This window comes from Anguilla rostrata, chromosome 16 (assembly GCF_018555375.3).
Source record: "Anguilla rostrata isolate EN2019 chromosome 16, ASM1855537v3, whole genome shotgun sequence".
Classification (NCBI taxonomy): Eukaryota; Metazoa; Chordata; class Actinopteri; order Anguilliformes; family Anguillidae; genus Anguilla; species Anguilla rostrata.
In genome coordinates, this window is record NC_057948.1 from 13150512 (window position 1) to 13171403 (window position 20892).

A 20892-nucleotide genomic window follows, 5' to 3' on the forward strand; every position below is an offset into this window, starting at 1 on the left:
TACTGATTGGTAAAGATTACCCACAGTGTACCAGTGTAAAATGAATGGTAAGGATTGCCTACAGTGTATCAGTGTATACTGAGTGGTCGACATTAAGCACAGTTTTACCGTGTCCTCCTCTTTTCTCTTTAAAGAGTTAGTCGTGTTTACCTCAGAAGGGGTGACTTTGTTTTAGGTGATCCCTCTCTGATGCCATCACTCTTTTCCTGTTCTATAGTCTCTAACACGGGGAATTATACATGGATTTATGTAAAAGATCCAAATGCCCTCATTGGTCCTTTTCATATCACACAGGACATGGTAACACAGGCCTCTGGTAGGTTTTTTTCCATTTCCAGGCTCTAAACTCACATCCTGATGTCTGTCCAAGTCTTAACACTCACACACTTTCAATGATGTATTTGTGGGTATTTTTTTCAATCCCAGTGCCATTAGCATGGTGCTTGTTCATGAGCATTCTTGTGATCCAATAAAGATATTACAGAAAGCAAAGATGGAAAAAACAAATGGTCAGTGATGTAATGCAATTCCTTGCATCGTTGGATGAGCAAACAGTAGGCCTAATTAAGCCATTTTAAATTTAAGATTTTTTCAATACACTTTAACTGTATTTTTAATGCATTTAATGTTCTTTGCTTCTGTCGATTAATTGAACTCAAGGCTATACATCTATAGTGCTGACTCCTGACTGCAGCTGGATTTAGTCCAGAAATTCACAGTTCTGCAAAAATTATCTGCAATTCCCTTCACCGAAGTGTCCAGAGATGCCACTTCAGATAAGGGCTCAGTAAGAGCCTTCCACCACTTGTAAACTACTTATATGGGACAACCCTGAACCCTCTCAAGTGAGAACGCACATAAAGGTCAAGGTCATAGCTAGGTTTCCAATAACTTGTGCATTTACAGTTCCCATTAAATATTTTTACACAATAGACAATTATAAATCAATAGTTTGTCTTAAGCTAATATTCATATCTTATCATCATACATACATGCAATCTTAAACAATAGATAAGACTTCAGATGTCAGTCGTATCTATTGATATGGATGCTACATTGCATTTCTAAATTTTACTCCCTTTTTTTCATATTTCTGCAAAGAACATAGATTCACTAACATAAGCTATTAATCTATGAAGCACCTAGTCCTGCCCTAAAACTAACGACAAATGGAGGTAATCCTGTACATATAGAACTGAGTAGGATCCAACCTTTTTCCTCCAGAACAGGCTGAATTCTCCTCAACATTGATTGGATATTTAACAGAGAACAGGGGACAGTGCAGGCCATTGGACTAAAGTGAGGTCACTGTCATGTTCGTAGAACCAACTTGAGGTGATGTGTGCTTTGTGACATGGTGCGTTATCCTGCTGGAACCATCCACTTGAAAAAGAGTAGATTGTGGCCATAAAGAAATACACATGGTCAACAACATTACTCAGTTGGTATTAAGGGGCCTACGTGTGCAAAGAAAACATTCCTCACATCATGACACCACCACCAACAGCCTGCACCATTGACACAAAGCAGGTGGACCCATGGATTCACGTTGTTCATGCTAAATTCTGACCCTACCATCTGCATGTTGCAGCAGAAATCGAGATTCATCAGAAAAGGCAACGTCAATCGCCCAGATTTGGTGATCACATGCCCACACTGTAGCCTCATCTTCCGGTTCTTACTGTAGCTGACAGGAAATGAATCCAGCATGGTCTTACAAGACCGGAAGTAGCCAACCTGCATCAAGGTTCAACACGCTGTGCCTTCAATGATACCCTTATACACATAGCTGCTGCAAACAGCTGTTATTTGAGCATTTCTTGTTTCTTTTAGTGTGAACGAGTCCACACATTTTCCTCTTACTTCTCAGTCAGAAAACTGACAGTTACAATTTAAGTCAATTGTCAGAAATAAGCACTTAAAATCATACAAGAAGAGCCGTTGTTGACGGCAAATGTTCAAATGTATGAGGACAAATGTTCCAGACGCACTAAGTGTAAATAATGGAATACTCAGTCAAAGCTATTTTCAGTGCCATTAAAAAACTGGTCCTGAATAAATGTTATTACTGATGGACTGGTGTGAAAACAGGCTATGATTTTTACTGTAAAGTTGCAGTATACCACATTGTAACTCCACATAAGGAGACGTTTTTTGGTCCACTTTGTCTACAATACATGTATTTAAGGTTCATTTAATATTTTAATTGTAATATTTATATTGATTTGTGGAGATAACATTTTCAGTTACCCTGCTTAATAAAAATAAATACGAATATGAATATTTCTCATCTGTAACGGTATCAATGTTCATGCTGCATCTTGTTCACTTAATCTTCCTAGAGCCATAACATGGAAAATCAGATTATAGAAGAGGTATGAAGACCGTAATGCACATTTGTATTTATTCACATTTACAGAGTCATTATAATTATGTTTTATTTAATAAATATGCACATTGCTGTCTATCTACAATCTGCCGTGTATTAAATATGGACAATGAACCAGCAGAGAATTCCTCGTTTATAAGTCCCTGCATGAAAATTGTCTGAATGTCTAATTTTCACATGATGCACTTAGATAAAGGCTTTAAAGCAGAAAAGTGTAACAAGATTTTCACAATGCCACAGAAGCCTATCTGTACAATTCCAAAAGAGATTCAAATCTGACATCCCAAGACCCAAATAAGAAGGTATCTTTATTTTACCAAAGCTGTCTTATTTCTTGCTTTCTACAAGCGCAGACAACATCCCTGGGCCACGTTCTTGCATTTGCAATAAAAAAAGCCGTTAAATTATAGCGCGGAATCCCTTCAGTCCTTGGCAGTACACTTCACTTATTTAGCAACACACCCGAAACAGAGGCTCAGCGTGCACGCAGTCGTGCTGAGGCAGAACCCCTGTGCAGCCGGGGCAGCCCAGGGCCCACCATGCCAGTCTGCCCACCATGCAACAGGGCTCCTGGTGGGCCAGTTTCATTTATGACAGGGAAAATGTCAATTCCAATACCAACATTTAAGCACATCGTTTGATGGTCAGTACAATATCTCTGTCCTTCCAAGCCCAAAAGTATAACGAAAAAAGACCCAGTGCTCTGGAGAATACCTTGAGCAACATTTTTTTCAAACCACAATTTAGTCAGCAGTGATTGTACTTGAGTGATGCAGCACAAGTTTCTCCTTTAGCGGTAGAACATTTTCCACGAAGAGATAAAAAGCACTTGAGTGATGCTGTGCTATTTCTTTGTACTGCTGAGAGAGCATTCTTTAGTTAGCCTTGTTGGACAGATAGAATTTTCTGGAAATGCCTTTCAATTTATACATTATCAGTAAGTATAGAGGGCACACTCAGACAACAAATGTTTGGCCAAATCTTCCCTGTGAATAATCACAGCTCTTGTGATAGGCTCCTCGGTCTATGGAGAAATTCTGTTTTCCAAAAACCTAATGCTATAAATCAGAATACAACTCACACCAGTCTTCACAGATATGCAGAGCTTCAGCAATGCACACATTCAGCAGGAAAAAGTTGATGGTACAGGTAGCATCAGGTACAGGCAGCTTCAGGTACCCGTTGGCTACCTACCCGCCCAACCCCCAACTCACTGACCTCCCTTGGCTACACATAACTACAAGCTTCAAATTTAAGAAACTGTTGCTAGCCTACCAGGCTACCAAGGGGACTGACCCTTCATACTTTCAAAAGATCATCTGACCATACACACCAGCCAGACCCCTTCGTTGCGCAATATAGGAATTTGTCTGCCTCTCTCCAACCCTGCACTTCCCGGGCATGTCTATTGTTTGTTTAGGCCCATCGATGGTGGAATGAGCTTCCCATGGCGATCCGAACAGAGACGTTGGCCATCTTCTGACAGACCTTTTCGGACTGCGCCTCGAATCCTCACTACAGTCTGCTCAGTTTATAACGCTCTCTTTAAAGCAGAAACACTTTGAGTGAAATCTGCTTTGAGGTCAGGGTTCTGACTGTATTTTCTGCATAGAAGCACCCCCAGCACCTTTACTAAAATTCAGAAAGGCAGCTTTCAGACTGATTCCTGGTATCGATTGGAGGAATCACTGATGTTGCTCTTATGAAAACACGAGTGGCCTGCTGGAGCCCAGTTAATTAAAGTTTCTCAGTGAAGAATAATTCTCAAAGGGCTCCATTTTGTCCAGTCTTTCATTAAATTAATCAATACATTCCAGGCTCACTGGAAATCGCCCAAACCTAAATCAATGTTTTATTTTCTGCGGAGGTGTGCCAGCAAATTAAAAGCTTCAGCTCCATGTGCCTGCATGTGCCTGTGCTCTTTGTGGAAGCACTGGAGTGTGAATTTTGCACTCTGAAAATACAGCACTTCAATCAACGGTACACAGAGCCGATCCTCCATTTCGGCAGAACCCACCAACTCAGGGCAACCTCATTCACTTTCCTGCATTCATACAGCTCTTCCCAACACAAGGTTTTTTCTGACTGCAATGGAGCTATCTTCAGGAATAAAGATCAGATGAATGAAATTCAAATCTGTCCAAATTAAAATGTATTTCCATAAAAGTGAACACAAATGACTTACCAGGCTATTTTGGGGGAAAAGAGGAAATTGGACAGGGATTTGGGTTCGTGGTCTATAATTCGTCCAAGGAAAGAGACAGAATAAACATATTACACTCCAAAAACTTGCATGAGGTGCAGAGCCAAAACATCACATGAGAAAATAAGTTGTGTGCTTAACCATTTATTTACTTTCTGTACCCATTACCTGATTAGTGAGGGTCAATCACCAGTCTCTTTTGATTTGACAGTTCTTTGGCTCTTCCCATTGTGATGGATGACAATAGGATTTTATATGCTTGTTATACCCTAGTGAAACTGGAAGTGATGGAAGGCCATAACACAGTTCCTTAGAATGAGATTAAATAAGTATTTTTAATCATATTTTTACTCAAAAGAGCACATTTTTAAAATAATAATTATATTAAAATAACCGTATATGTATTTCTAGTGTCTGACCATAAAATATATCCCACTATCGGTGTTAATTTATTTATTTATATGGTCTACTTTCAACAAGGGTGGAAATAATTTTGGACCTGAATGTATACTGTTAATAACTTTAGTAATGTGAGTTTTTGGATATTTAAAGTCAGCAAATGACACACCCCAGACTTGAAATAGACATGCATATGACAGAGGGCTGACCCACTTTGGAGACCCAGATAATGCAAGTGTTGATCTGAAATGCTCCACTCAGGTAAACAAAAAGATTACTTCACTACAGATTGCTTTTTGGAATGTATATGTGTGTGAAGAGCACTCCATGTTCCATGTTTTGTAGCAGAATGTTCATGCTGAGCAGTTCAATTTCGATACATTTTTGAAAATACAAAGTCCCAATATTTCTCACAAAATGTAATCGAATCAGACACCAGTGTTTATCTCTCCCATCTTGTAGCCTTTAATCAGACGCTAATCTTCATTCTTATCAACACTGAGTGCACCAATAACATTTTATCATTCTTCACAAGCCAAAATTTCCATCAATCAGCTATTACACAATCCTAGTAACTGTAACAAAGTAACTGAATCTTAAAACAGAATCCAAATGTAGATGTCAAAGCTACCATTTTAAATAAAGCACACAGTCACATTTTGGCGCAATCTGTAATCGTTTCACTCTCCCTTAGGAATACTTTCACTCAATAAAAATTAACTGAGCTTAACTTTTCTGAAGAACCAGGTAAGAACAAAAAGTTTCCAAAGTGCCGCAGTTAAAAAAGGATGATGCTGTTCAATCAGCCACTGAAATTCAGAAAATGAGCGTGTTTCCCCACAACAGAAACCTTACAGTGGAAAAAAGGAGGGATGATTCTGCACCACAGAAACCTTACAGTGGAATAATAAGCAATGATTCCACACCATACAAACCTCAAGGTGGAATAATGAGGAGATGATTTCGCACCATAGAAACCTTATAGTGGAATAATGAGGAGATGATTCTGCACCATAGAAACCTTACAGTGGAATAATGAGGAGATGATTCCACACCATAGAAAACTTACAGTGGAATAATGGGGAGATAATTCCACACTATATAAACCGTACAGTGGAATAATGACCAGATGATTTGAGTGCAGCATTAAGAACAATAAGGTCCCTTGTCACAATGGAGAAATATAATTAGGTTCTCCATTTTTGAACAGGATAACATTTATTGCACAAGAGCTCCCCATTTGTATTATCCAAACAAAATGCATCACTGAGCAAATGACTGCACAGAGTACAACCATTGAAGAGCTGGGCTTGATTCATTGCATATAGCTCCCTGTCACAGAATAATCCCTTAGTAATTAAGGCAGTAATTACAGTGTACCGTTTAGCTAATATAACCTCACGTACTCACGTACTCACTCATTCATTCACTCACTCACTCACTCACTTACTCACTCATTCACTCATTCACTCACTCACGCACTCACTCACTCACTCAATTAAAGTGTGCGTGATGCTGAGAGTACTGAATAAGAGGACTGAACTGGGAGGTGGCTCAGACATCAGGAGCACAATCCCTTACCATGCCATCGTAATGACTAGCTGATCTAACAAAGTAACTTATGCTGCATCTCCCAAACAATGTGCTAATCTAATGAGGAACTCTGTGCATTCCTGCTCCCCATCAGAGAGACAGCCCAGGCCTCAGCCAGAGACCCAAAGTCTTCCTGCTGTGCTATAGCTCTGGTATCTGTTCTGCATGATAGCGTTAGTGCTTGTTTTCGGTATTAGTATGTTGTAAATCTCATGTCTGTCATTAACCAGTTCAGTATCTCTTGGAAAATTAGATGTTATGTTTTCTGAATTAATCAGCTAGCCTACAAGACCGCAAAGTGTTTGCATGATTTCCAGAGTGTACATTTCTTTGTCTCTTTAAAACACAAATTATATTAACTGGAGATGAAATCCAGCATTTACCCTCTAGATCAGGGCCACAGTATTTGCATTTAAACAATAGGTTTCCGCTGATTTAATTAACTGCAGCCTGCAATGGGTAACCGCTTTCTGTGCTGCTGATGTTAATGCTAATTGTGCAAATCCTGTAAAGTCTAGCACACAAGTACCCAATGCATAGCACACATTTTACACTCTGGCATCTTTCTATGAGCGTTACACACGGCAGCACGGGGACGGAATCTGGCACGGGGCCTGACCACTCAGATTACCATCCAGCAGAGCGTCAACCTGACCACTCAGATTACCATCCAGCAGAGCGTCAGCCTGACCACTCAGATTACCATCCAGCAGAGCTATAGCCTGACCACTCAGATTACCACTCAGCAGAGCTTCAGCCTGACCACTCAGATTACCATCCAGCCTGACCACTCAGATTACCATCCAGCAGAGCTTCAGCCTGACCACTCAGATTACCATCCAGCAGAGCTTCAGCCTGACCACTCAGATTACCATCCAGCAGAGCTTCAGCCTGACCACTCAGATTACCATCCAGCAGAGCTTCAGCCTGACCACTCAGATTACCATCCAGCAGAGCGTCAGCCTGACCACTCAGATTACCATCCAGCCTGACCACTCAGATTACCATCCAGCGTGACCACTCAGATTACCATCCAGCCTGACCACTCAGATTACCATCCAGCCTGACCACTCAGATTACCATCCAGCCTGACCACTCAGATTACCATCCAGCAGAGCTTCAGCCTGACCACTCAGATTACCATCCAGCCTGACCACTCAGATTACCATCCAGCCTGACCACTCAGATTACCACCCAGCAGAGCGTCAGCCTGCATAGGCCCATCCGTACTGGCAGCAGAACCACACTAATTAAACCTACAGTCACTGAACGCCTTTAAACAGCATGTCTTCTGCCTCGCGTGTTTATGAAGATACCAAATCTAAACAAAATCTTAATCCCCATTCCCATGAAAGTGTTCTGGCATTTAAGGACAACAGTAAAACAAGTTTATGCAATGTATAAATGGCTGCCTTTACTGCATTTACCACAGAGAACCCAGAGTTTACTGGGTTTAAAAGCCCGTAATTCAGCCCTCCAGTGGCAAGATGGCAACAGAGCCCCAACATGATGCCGTCTTTCAGGGATTCATTAACAGTCATCCCAGACTCTTATTTTGTCTCAAGAGGAAAGAAATTATGTGGTTACAAAGTAATGACAAAAGTAATGCACATTGAGCATTCTGTACATGCTAACTTTGTCAAGAAAGGAAGTTTTATTTGTGCCATGCTTTCCTGTCATCTATAATGCTTAATTATGCTTCCCAGTAAACATTTTCTCATAAAATATACTCAGGGATTAACACTGTGTTGAGAGCTTTCAGTTTAAGCAGATAAATGACCCATCTTTACACAGCGATCCAAAAGCCTATTAACTGTAATTTTTTCTTCCACTGTCAGAATGTTTACATCCATTGTGTTAATGTGATAGGTTGTTAGGCTGTACCAGACTCATTAAGATTGATTTCTTATCTGATGACTGCTTCATCAGCATTAATTTCCTTGTTGTGTGTCCAACTAGAGCAGCCATAGACATGACAGAGCTACAAATCCAGAGCAGTTATATAACCTAAAAAAAATAGAAACGCCTAAAATCACAATTACTGTGCTTAAAGTAATCCATATTGAGAAAGAAAGGGGGAGAATTACTGTGCTAGTGAAGCACACAAAGCAGAGAGAACTGCAGTTTTCCCCAAGAAATGGGCTGCATCTGTCTGGCCCTGTGACCCAAATACAACAATTGCATGCCTAGCTGTCCCAGGTAACATTAAATTATAATGACTCCTCGCACCCGGGGCAAGAGTGCAAAGCTGCTCTTCTCAGTGAGTTAACTGCTCACGTCTGTCAGTAGATCAGCCAGACACAGTGGTCTCTGCGCAGTCATATTTAAACTTTTGAACACTACAAAGTTCACATACCAGAATAAGAAAAGTCACATTATGCTTTTTTACATCCAATACCAATCTTGAAATCAATAAAAAAGCATTTTAAAGGAAGCTGTTAAGCAATCATTTGATTGTTTGATTTTATCTAAAGACACCGCTTCAAAAATATTCACTAAAATAATAATCAGAATTATCATTCATATTAGAAAGTCAAACACAGATCAGGTATTGCACAGTGCTGTGAAAATGATGTTTTTTACATGGGAGATATGAGTTTTTGATCACGTTTTTCATGAAATAAACAAAATAATAATTTAAAAAGTGTGTTTCCTTTGTCTACTTACACTTACACTGTTTATAGAACTGAAACCATTTAGTGTGACAAATATGCAATATGCAATATTTTTTTCACAGCACTGAGCCTGTGTACTCACAATACTTTTTGAGTGCTGTGATGGACTCATACTCTGAAACACATCAGCATTTTTAGAACTTAAGGGAGTTCTGGCCAAAAGCGGTTCTGTGTTCTAATATTTCTGCATATATCATAGTCCTTGCAACACTATGTAAGCTAAAACCTTTGTATCGCTGTAATCGCTGCGCATCAGACAATCTCAAAACTGCTTTTTGGTGCTTTATGATATAAAGGAAATATCTTGTTCTGCTAGTCTCACTGCATATGAAGATGAGATTCTGTCATACTGCTCCAAATCTCTGGTTAGCAATATTTCAAAATTTTCTCAAAAGCAAAGCTGGCAGTAAGAACATGATATTGTCAGGGATTTATTAACAGCTTCCTGATGCAACAGCGAGTCCCAGGGCATCTCCTAATCCTATATAACCCTGATCATGATACTCTGCTATGACAAATAACAGACAAAGCAAAGCAATTGAACAGCTTCAATTTGTGAAAGATTAAGACACTAAATACATCTGAAACAAAAATCTGTCTTTCTTTAGCCTTTATTCTTTTAATCTGGGTTGAGATTCTATGTGGACGGGGCACTGCAAATGTTGAACCGACAGTTGTGATGTTGGATACTAGGAAAACTATGATCCTAGACCTGTTGTCCACATACAGTTAAATATATTAGTATGTTCTAACCTGGAGACCTGTGCTGTTCCTCTCGTTCGTTTAAAATGACGTAAATAGGACTACACTACAATTTTTTTACAATTAGGGTATAAATTATAAGTTAAAATTAATCATAATATTTAAATATCAAGCTGATGTACGACATGCAAAATGTGATTGATGAGCTCTGGGTTCATTAGATCCCATTTAGAAATTAGCATGAGAAAATATATATGCCTTATATTAGATTAAAAATATTCCATTAAGATTCATGGATGAACAGCCACCAAGCTATGAGTATATTTAAACTCAAAAACACTAGAAGTGTTTGGAAAAAGATTTGTAATTTGACCCTTCACTTCATGAGGTAACACAGCAGGTTGTCTTTAACCTAAAGCCGCGTTTCCACCGCAGGAACTATACCCCGGAACTAGGAACCTTTTGAGGAACTCAGTGCGTTTCCACCGCAGGAACTAGGGTCTAAATTTAGTTCTGGGGGCTTTGTTTTACCCCCCAAAACGTTCCTGCTCGGGGGGTAGTACTTTCCGAAAGTACAGGAACCTTTTGGGTGGAGCTTGCAGCGCTGAACATTTCTGATTGGTCGAGTACTCGTAGAGTTTGTGTTGTATTTATTTTCCGCCATTACCCGCCATGTTTGAAAATATGCAGCGGCAAACCAATTTATTTTCATAATAACTTCAAATCAAACTTGTATGTTATGCGGCGCAGTAGCCTACTTTTGGTTATAGCCTATCAACGTCTTGGAATTATAACGTGTGCTCTTCTGTTCTTTTCTTGCTTTAGTATTCGTTTTATAAAATGCTAAGCATTCGTGCTGGGACAGCATATTACGTAGGCTACCAAAACATTCAAACGGATTAATTCGGTTGCTGAATATTTTCTTCCAGATTTTCTTTGTTAGCCCGTTGTAATTGACTCAAAACGTTTGATACAGTTATGTGAGGTATGCGGTAGTTCTGCATAATTAACATTGGTGATACAGTACAAGCAAACTGGAAATCACCTTCCGCACTTTTTATCCGGGTAAAATAACAGGTTAATTCTAGTAATCTTCCCTTTAGCTTTTTCAGACTGCCGTAATTTTACTCAATTTTACTGCCATTTTTCAATTCCACGAAAAAACCAGGAAGACTATGGACTCATTTATGGTGCATGGTTCGCATCTGGAGGGCACACTTCGCTGCTCGGCTAGCAGTAACTTCGAAGGAAAGCAAACGGTGGCTGTACCACTACTAATTTACATTTTCACGCAAGTCCGAGTTTTCGTTCTATTCTTGTCATTTTGCGATTAGCCTATATGGAATTGACGACGAGAAAGTAATAAAACAGCTAATTGTTTACAACGTGTGCATGTTTTCTGCAGTTAATGAATGTGTTTGAGAGGATATATGAAAATCAATAAATACAAAAGTAACCATATAGTCATTGTTGGTAACCCGTTGTATATAAGTGGAATAAACCCCTCCGGGCTGTCCCGGTTATTAGAAAATAATGTAGGCTACTTCGGTGGTAGTATGGGGTTACAGAAGAACTCATATGACAGATGGACCGACGACAACGTCAGTGGGCTAATTTGCCTAATCTTCGCGGTACTTTAGACCCCGGTGGAAACGCAGACAACCATTGGCTGAAGGAACCTTTTAGTTCCTGGTAAAGTAGTTACTGGGACTGAAAGTTCCGGGTAATTTCGGTGGAAATGCGGCTTTAGATGAGTTTACTTGTAGACCCCAGATAGCTAGATGAAGGGACAGAAAGGTGAACTCAGCCTTATACACCAGTTAAAAACCTGTGGACATCTGGCTGAGTCACAGTGGACCCTGTGACACAGACTGAGGCTCTGTGTTGAGGAGTTTGGGGGTTTAGGGGTATGGTGATGTGCAGGGCTTGTGGAGATGGGGGGTGTGGGGATTCAGTGGTGTGGTTTAAGGGGTGCTTGGGTACTGACCTGAGGGGTCATCCCGTGACATATGTAGAGGATGGGGACGTTGTCAGTGTCAGGCCCCTGGTCCAAACACAGGTCACTCTTCAGGGAGTTCTTCAGCTGCAGGAGACAGTAGGGAGACATGAGCCACAGCAGTATGAGACATAGAGGTGCACGAGCCTAAGGAAGGAGCATGTCTCTCCCTTACATACATCTCCTGGTGAACATGTGATCCACGCATCTCCTGGGTTAATCTGTAATATAACTGTTAAAAAGCATCTCAGTTTTACTTGGAGGTGCATGTAACTAAGGTCTCATGAATGGGTGTAGCTCACGCATGCTCTCAACCATTGACTGCCATCAACCAATCAAAAGATTGCTCTCCACTTCAGAACTTTGACAGCTACGCTGATTTTGAGGTTTGTGAAGCCTTGCTTACACTAACATCTTCCGTGTTCGCGGATCTTGGAAACACTATGAGCTCGCATTCCATCATTTCAATGAGGGCCAAGAAAAATAAATGCAAAAATAAATGCCCTGTGGCTGCTGTGAATGCTGACTGTGAGAATTAAAAGCTCATTCAGAGCAGCTGGCCTTGGGACAGGAAAACAATGGATCAGCAAACATAACTTCACTTTGATTTAGGAGAGACGGGTAGAGCATATACTGTATATTATATATCAAATATTCAGAGCACATACTTTCACCACACCAGATGCCTACATTTGCATGAAGCAGGAAAGCATCCTGTGACAGTGAAAGCAGGGATAATAATTTCCTGCAAAACACTGATGGCCGGTAGCTCAGGGCAGTCTGCTGGTATGCAACAAATGCAGCTCATCAAACAAATACAAGCGTCACTGAGAAGGGGACACGTTTCAATCTTATTACATCTGACAACTTTTATTTTGACAAACAGAAGTGCATAACAACATTGTGGAGTGACAAGGACTTGTGGATTTTAGGGTATTAGGTTGGGTTTTATTAATTTGGCTGGGTGATAGATTGGTTCATTAGACACCTCAAACTCCTGCTATTGAATGGGTCACATTTAAAAGGCTCACACTCCGTTTTTTTGTCCATCAAGGGAAATACACGTTACGGTTTGCAGCTGCGATCTTGATGATGTTATCACCCATATGCGATTGGCTGCTAATCAAATGCCACTGAGCGCTGCAAAGACGGTTATTTTTGGACCTTCCATTGCCAGCTAAGTTTTAATAAGGCTGACCCATTTCCATCTTCTAATTGCATCCCTTGAAGTACACAATATGAAATCAAACAGGGAACTAAGTCTGCAGTGCCAGCACAGATTATTCAAAAGCGCAGTTGGCAACAAGCGGACATGTTTGGATGTAAAATGAAAATGAAATATGAATGGAGCTGGTGGGCTGATGGTGGAAAGCAGCAGTATCCCGTATTCAGTGGAGGCGCAGTGATTCACACATTCCACAGGGTAACATATGCACACACATCCTGGCCCATCTACCTCGCTCCTTATCGTTCGGAAAGCTACGTATCTACAGCATTAGTGCTGGGGCACACCCAGCCCAGCAAATCTCCAGGAACCTGTGATTTAAACTTCTGTTGTGGTGCTCACTCAGTCTTCACATTTTGTGAAGTAGGACACAGACAAAAATCTTCCACCATTAATGGAAACCATCAAACCATCATGTCAACAACGGTCATTGTTTTTTCGATAGCAGACCACCTCGGAGTGGATTATCCCGCGTATTACACGGCTAATTACCTGACGACAGAAATCAATCAATAATTTGACACAAAAGAGATCAAATCACTTTAAGTGATTTTATTGAAATTAATATGAAACAAGTTTTCCAGTGTGTTCTTGCAAGTAATATAGTAAGATAACAATGGAGTAACGTCTTCTTGACACCAAGCAGTGTGATATGACAAGCGTTGATTGAGCGGTCTGCTAGCCATAACAGCGGTCATTATTCAGAAATACCAGACCATGGAATGTCTGAAGTGGCCAATCAGAATTGAGCATTCAACAAAGCCGTGTAATAAAAGACCATAATGTGTCTCCCCACTCCATAGGCGATAAGAGTAAAGGTCTAAAAGTATAAATCTCACCACTCCGTAGGCGATGGTGTCCATGTACATCCTCATCTCAGAGTAAATGTTGACGAGGTACCAGCGGAATGTTTTGCACTGCAGCCTCTTTCTCAGGGCCTTTCTCTCAGAGATATCCCCGATGTCAATTCCAGAGTCCTAAACACACATGCACACAAACATGCACGTAGGCGCACACACACACGCACGTGCAAATGCACGCACGCACGCACACAAGTAAGCACACACACACACATATATATAATCATACAATGTACGACAAAGTTCTCCATGGGCCTCCTGGGTAACTCTGTGTAAGGGGATGGAATCCTGACTGATGCTGGGGGAACATAGTGTCGCTGGGAGGAGGAAGGTGTAGGTGGGCAGGGAGTTCCTGCAGTCTGCAGCTGTGCAGCCCACCCCCTCTCCTGTACTGCAGCTGCGCAGCTCAGCTGGCACACTGCAGAGTAAAAAGTAGCGACGGCTTCTGAGAATGAGCATGAGAGCACAGCTGTTGCTTACAGTCATGTTACTGGATGGCAGGAGAGATATTTACACCATAGACCCCAGCAAAGCCAGGAACGTTTCATTTTCTGTTGGATGCAATGCATGCTGGGACATTGCAGTGCCAATTAGACATTATTAGACATAGCTGTGCCTAAAGTAATGAGCACATAACTAAGAAACAGCAACGGACTAGCAACAGGTATGTTTCTTAATAAAGAGGGATTAAAATTATCAACACTTATATTTTTTATGAGAATAAGGTGAAGCAGCATCAGTTCAGGAGTTACATTGATACATATTTAGTGTATTATGAAGCAGGTTTCTTTGCATTGAAATAAATAGTCTGGGTTTTTATGACTCTTTCCAGGGAGGATGTGTCTTTGTAGCAGACAGCTAAATGAAAGCAGATGCCAGTCCAAAGCACCTGCTTAAATGTATCTAACATTATATCTGCCTATTTGACGAGCAATGAGCACTGTCAGGAGAATGGAGTATGTGACAGCTATTCACCAGTAAGACATTAGTCAGAGGGAGAAAAGCAAGCTGGCTGGCAATGAGGGATCACTGAGCTCTATTAAATATGCAGAGCTCCTGCACCACAGAGAGCTATACTGTACACAGTGGAGCATTTTAAAACCATGGCCAGCACTAAAAAACTATAGCCAACACTAAGAAAACCATGGCCAACTCTAATAACCTGACAGGGGCATGGATATTTACCATATAAAAGGATTTCATTTCACCATTAAAAATCCCCCTTTTTAATGTTCCTATAGAGTCATGTAGCATGTTCGCCATATTGATTGATTGATTGATTGATTGATTTACATCATTTATCCCCCGAGGGTAAATAATGCCCATTGTCACCTGCAGCAGATCATGTATACATTATTCAAACAGACCCTCTAGCAGACCAGAACATAAAACTACTATATAGACTTCCCCATTGCACACCAGTCTACACAGAGCTACAATACAGACTTCCCCATTGCACACCAATCCACACAGGGCTACTAAAGAGACTTCCCCATTGCACACCAGTCTACACAGAGCTACAATATTGACTTTCCCATTGCACATCAGTCTACACAGAGCAACTATATTGACTTTCCCATTGCACCATGCTTGTCCAGTGCATTTTTGCGGGAGAACTCACTTTCTGCGGAATGTTCCAGGCCATGTAGACGTGACTCTTGAACTCATCCATCCAAACCTCGGCCACCCTCAGGGCATTGCGGCGCATGTGGGCAGTCAGGTCCTCAGTGTAGGGCTTGTGAGCACGCTCAATGTGGGCAATCCTGGCGCAAGGCAGCACCTCCACACTGCCCCCACACTGCCACACCTGGTATTACAGACAAAATGCTAACACATAGCATCCAGTACAAGATCCCCTGAACAAGCAGAGCTAGAGAAAGACTCCTTTAGACGGATTGTGGCAATATATCCTTTGATACAAAGCTACAGCACATTATCATTAGCATACATTATGCAAAGTTGAACATAATTTCTCTCCACACTTAATGTATGATGCACTTCGAAACAGCGTGGGGTCCTGACAGAGACAGTCGTCAATAAAGCCTCAGCCAAAATGTGTCACAGAGGAAGTCAATTTCCCGCAATGAGAGGGATCTCAAGCACAGAGTGAGGACTCCATCTGGCCACAACAAACCCAGAGCACATCTCTGGATAATTACCAATCTCCCCGGAGGATCCAATGTAATTAACTTTGAGTTATCCAACAATACATTTCTCCCCTCCCCACCATTATACGACAAGAGTAATCAACCAGCAGGAAGCTCTCAGGCAAATTGAAAGGATTCTTGAAAACGGAAAAGTTTCTAAATGAGACTTCTTCAGCCTAAGAGAACCCAACTCAACCCTGCTCCTTCCACTTACAACTTAGCAGCACCGTTTTCCTCAGAGATCACATTATTTCAAACTATTAAGATTTAGATTTGCTAGAAATTGCTGACATACACTTTTGCGAAAAATACATGGGACCCGCGGGGCGGCTTGGCTGATGAAAAACAGATTTTCTTTCACACATATAGCTGATGATTCAAAAATGAAGAAACATGTAAGATTACTTTCTGCAAAGCGCTTAAAATTCAAAAAGTAATCCTAAGCCTTTTCCCATATTACAGGAGAAAAGGAAAGCAAGGAAGAGGTTAAGTGAATTAAAATATGGAAGGAGTATTGTGTTACAAGCAGGGTTTTTCCTGGCTCACAATAGGGCTTAGGTGGTGATTGCGTGATAACAACTGCATTCAGACTGGATTTACTGCCACTGTCAACTCTATGCGTCGTCTCCCAATATTTAGCTACATCTAGAATGTGAAGTTCAGTGAAGTCTTCAAGAGACCACCGCAGAAAATTAAGATGTAGGCTCATATATAAAATAAAAAATTAAACGCATGACAAAAACTTAAAATTGGAACAATTTCAATGTGCCAGAATTATTATGGGGAAAATATAGCCTATACTGAAGGATTAACACATTGTAAGGGGTCATTTAATGCATTTCATTTTTGTCACTCAAAACTTAGGGTACAATATCAACCATTTACCCAAATGACTCCACACAAACACTTAGGAGGCATCGACTAAGACATGTCAATATGTCAATGTAGGAAAAACCCTAGTTATAAGACTACAGAGATTACTGACCCTATTAATTACTTTGTTTTACCAGAGAAGAACCTACAGTTACATCCTGTTTACATAATATCAGAGGATACTGAGATAAGGGATGGAGTAGTACTGGAAAAATGACAAAACCCTAATACAAAGAAGGCCACAAACTCTGATGGCATATATCCAAGAGTTTTCTAAGAGTGAGGGGCATCTTTAGATCACTGACAGGTATTTTTACACACAAAAAACTATAGAAATACCTGATGACTCAAAGGTAATATAATATAATATATTATAATTTAATATAATATAATATAAGTGGGGGACTGTACTGATCCAGGAAACTATAGGCACTTGCTTTTGCAGGGGAAGGTGCATAATAAATCTCTTGGACTTCTCTGATGAAGTTAAACAGTGTTTTGACCCAAATCAGACTTGAGAGACTTGAGTGTCAAAATGAAGTCAGTAGGAATTACAAAGCGAGTTTGAATTTTTTAATTTGGCAAATATGGAAAAATGTACATTTCTGCATGGGATAAATTGAAATTTAAGACAGTAATTTATGGGAGGAACAGAATAAGAATGTGCTACATTTGAAAAAGACTTGGGAGCAGTAGTTGACCAAATTCTAGCAGGGGCGAGGCATTGTGCTGCAGCAGTAAAAAGGCCAAGATGAGGCTGGGACATGGCATATAGCAAAGAAACCAAAGGAGAGTTACTGATGTTTTATAACGCCTTTGTCAGATGACACTTTGAGTGCTGTGTGCAATTCTTGTCACTATAAGATTTGGAAAAAAGTACAAAGAAAGGTGACTAACTTGGCTCATGGTATGATATTTAATATTTATGAGGAACGATTTAAGATACTTCATCTATTAAGGTTTAGCAAAAGGGGCCTGTACTCATCATTATGTATTTTTATGTTCTTAAACTTTTAACAAAGAGATATGATCTTAACTTGTGAGCGCATGCTCAGTTTCTTCCAGGAAATGGAATCATACTTACAGAGGGAAGGGACGCTGTGGCACCTATTGAAATGAGCTTCTGTAGGTTAATATTTCTCATGTGCTTTAGCAGCTGGTGCAAGGGACAGAGTATTTCGGCACAGATAGTATAATCACCGATTTTAAACGCATCAAACGGTACATACAAAATCAATAGCAGCTCTCAAAGGCAACTATTGCTTCTGTTGTGCCATTAATATAATGAGAGCTTTTTAAAGGCAACTACCGCATTGATAGAAAACCCATTCCTAGGTGTGCAGACACTAAAATCAATGTGGCTTGATGGGACATACAAATGACTTTTTCAAGGCCCTCCTTTTAATTTTGCGGGAAGAGAGGCTGTAATCTGCAGCACTATAACCACCATTACATGCAGTCAGTGGTGTGAGTGTGTGGCTCTGAATGTATGAGGTTAATCTGTAGAATAGCAGCTGCAATTTGGGCCTCCTAAGGATGTGCTGAAGGATGCTGGGCTGATTGTGCAGACAGATAGAGTGGTGTTTCAGAACCGCCCCGACCCCCCCCCCGCACCCCCGCCCCCCTCCAGAGAAGAATAAAGCATCCAACCCTTCTCTGCTTTTAGTGCACATTGTGTGTAGTGCACATCTTTAATGTGCTTAGTGTGCATCCAGGTTACCGTGTGTCTGATTCAGCGTGTGCCTGCATTGCTTTCACTCACATACAGCTGGTTTTATCACTGATGTGATTAGGGGCCTGACTGTGTTAGCAGGATTGCTGAGAGAATTGGGGCAGGTATTATGGGGAGGATAACAGACACACCTTGCACCATTTGCTCCTGCACTGGCACTGTACACTGCCCAGAGCCACAGAGCTGCATGGGCTTGCTGGAATAACCACCAAACAAGGAGCAATAAACCATGCTCTGTGCTTCCGTTAAAGCAGGTGCAATTAACTGTGTTTTAGCTAGTGTGACATCATGACTTGCGCTGATCCACAGTGATGTGACATCATAACTCTCGCTGAAGCGCAGTGATGTGGCATCATAACTCACCCTGATACCAAGCTCCACATTTTCACCCCCGTACACCTCCATCCCTTCATCCAGAAGACCAATTTCCTCAAAGTACTGTCTGTCCACCACGAAGCAGCCAATAAGAGCTGGACTCCTGTGAGAAAAGATGAGAGGACCAATAAGAAGTGAAAAAAGGTCTGTGTACAGTACACAGTTTACAAGTTTTGCAAAACTGATTCAAATCACATTTTTCTTCAACCAATATTCCAGCCCTACTTTTACTTGGGTTCCCAGTTTTAAGCCCCTCCCACTGGAGCAGTGCCATCTACTGTCATGGCACAGAGGCATGGTCAGGATTCTGTACTGGGGGGGTGGGGTGGGGTGGGGGGGGAAGTAAATCACTGCACCAATGACTACAGCTCCAGCACACTATGCAAATGGCCAAAGTGACTGTCTCAATAACATGTTAGCTGTGATTATCATACCACATATACTTCTTACTTTATGATTTTATGTAACCAGTTTTCATTAAAATGGCAACCTAAGGTAATATACATGTTACAGATTATTTGTATACTGAATAACAATCATAAATACATTTGCTGTGCAGTTGTGATCAATAGGGAAATCATTTGTAGCACTGTTTTACAAGAGCTTCCATGGCCTGGCTGTATTGATCTGAGAAAATGCTCCTACAAGAAACTGATGCAATAGGGCAGTACATCATTTACAGATTACAGCAATAATTGATTATCAAGACAAGTGCTCAGCTCTCCCACATTCAGCTTTAGCTTTTCATGTACAGAGCTGCAGGGGTATGCATTTTTGGCCATATACAGACCTGGAAACATAGGGCATGTGTCCACCAGGGACCTCTAGCTAGTTAAAAAGCATTAGTGCTTAGCTGTTGCAGCGCACGTTGATTGCACCAGGTGCCAAATGGTGGCACCTGCATGTAAATGCAATTTTGTTGTTGGTATGTAATAACTTTTTGTTGTTACTACTAAGCAACACTGTGTCAAATGAGCTGAATCAGTTACATTTAAGTAAGTCCCATCATCAGCACCAATTTTTTTTACCAGGCAACTCTTGTATTTAATTGTTAGCCTATTTGAGACATGTCCACTTCTGCGAGGATTCTTCTCTTCTCCCATGCACAACCAGAATTTGACATTACAACCAGCTCCATCTTTGTTTCTGATATGTAGCTACTGCTTCCGCTTACTCTATGCTTGTGATGGTCCTGCAACTCGTTCAACTTGACTGGCTGGTAGTACTCAAAGCGAAACTGACAAGCTGTACTTGTCAGGAAAAGTTGATATTTGTTCAACTCCCAAAACGAGTACAGCTCTCCGAGCGCTAAGCGCTAAAAACAGCTCAGGTCATGCTTGGGGTCAGGAGCGCTCAAAACGCAAACCTCCCACACAAAACAATGAAAATATAAAGCCAGTACCACTAAAGAGAGGCCTAAGGGACAGTTGCTTAAGTGGTTTTGGTTGAGTGAAGTTATGCATGCTTTCTAAGCAGGTATTCATGATGGTCTAGAGCACCTGCTTGTCTCTCATATTGGGAGGCACTGTAGCACTGTCAATGTCATGACAGTGCAAATTGGTCATTCATATGATGACACTGCAAGCCACCTGAGGAGGTGTTTAGCTCCCTCCATTTTATATTTTGCATTCAAAAAGGGTGAAGGAGTCTTCAAATTATTGTCAGAAGGGCTTTAATCTGGAACCGGGCGGCCACTTTGCAATATCGAAGCAGGCGGTGACTC

At 41.0% G+C, this 20892-nt stretch overlaps 1 protein-coding gene across 1 annotated transcript in view; it reads right to left on the bottom strand.

The window, feature by feature from the left end:
* Window positions 1-20892, bottom strand: part of LOC135241972 (polypeptide N-acetylgalactosaminyltransferase 18-like) — an 81488-nt gene that overhangs the window by 14751 nt on the left and 45845 nt on the right. Inside the window, exons 6-9 of the mRNA XM_064312802.1 lie at window positions 19158-19272; window positions 15664-15849; window positions 14022-14159; window positions 11949-12044 (exon numbers count right to left, since the gene is read on the bottom strand). Of these exons, the coding sequence (XP_064168872.1) occupies window positions 11949-12044; window positions 14022-14159; window positions 15664-15849; window positions 19158-19272 (535 nt within the window). The remainder of the gene's footprint in view (window positions 1-11948; window positions 12045-14021; window positions 14160-15663; window positions 15850-19157; window positions 19273-20892) is intronic.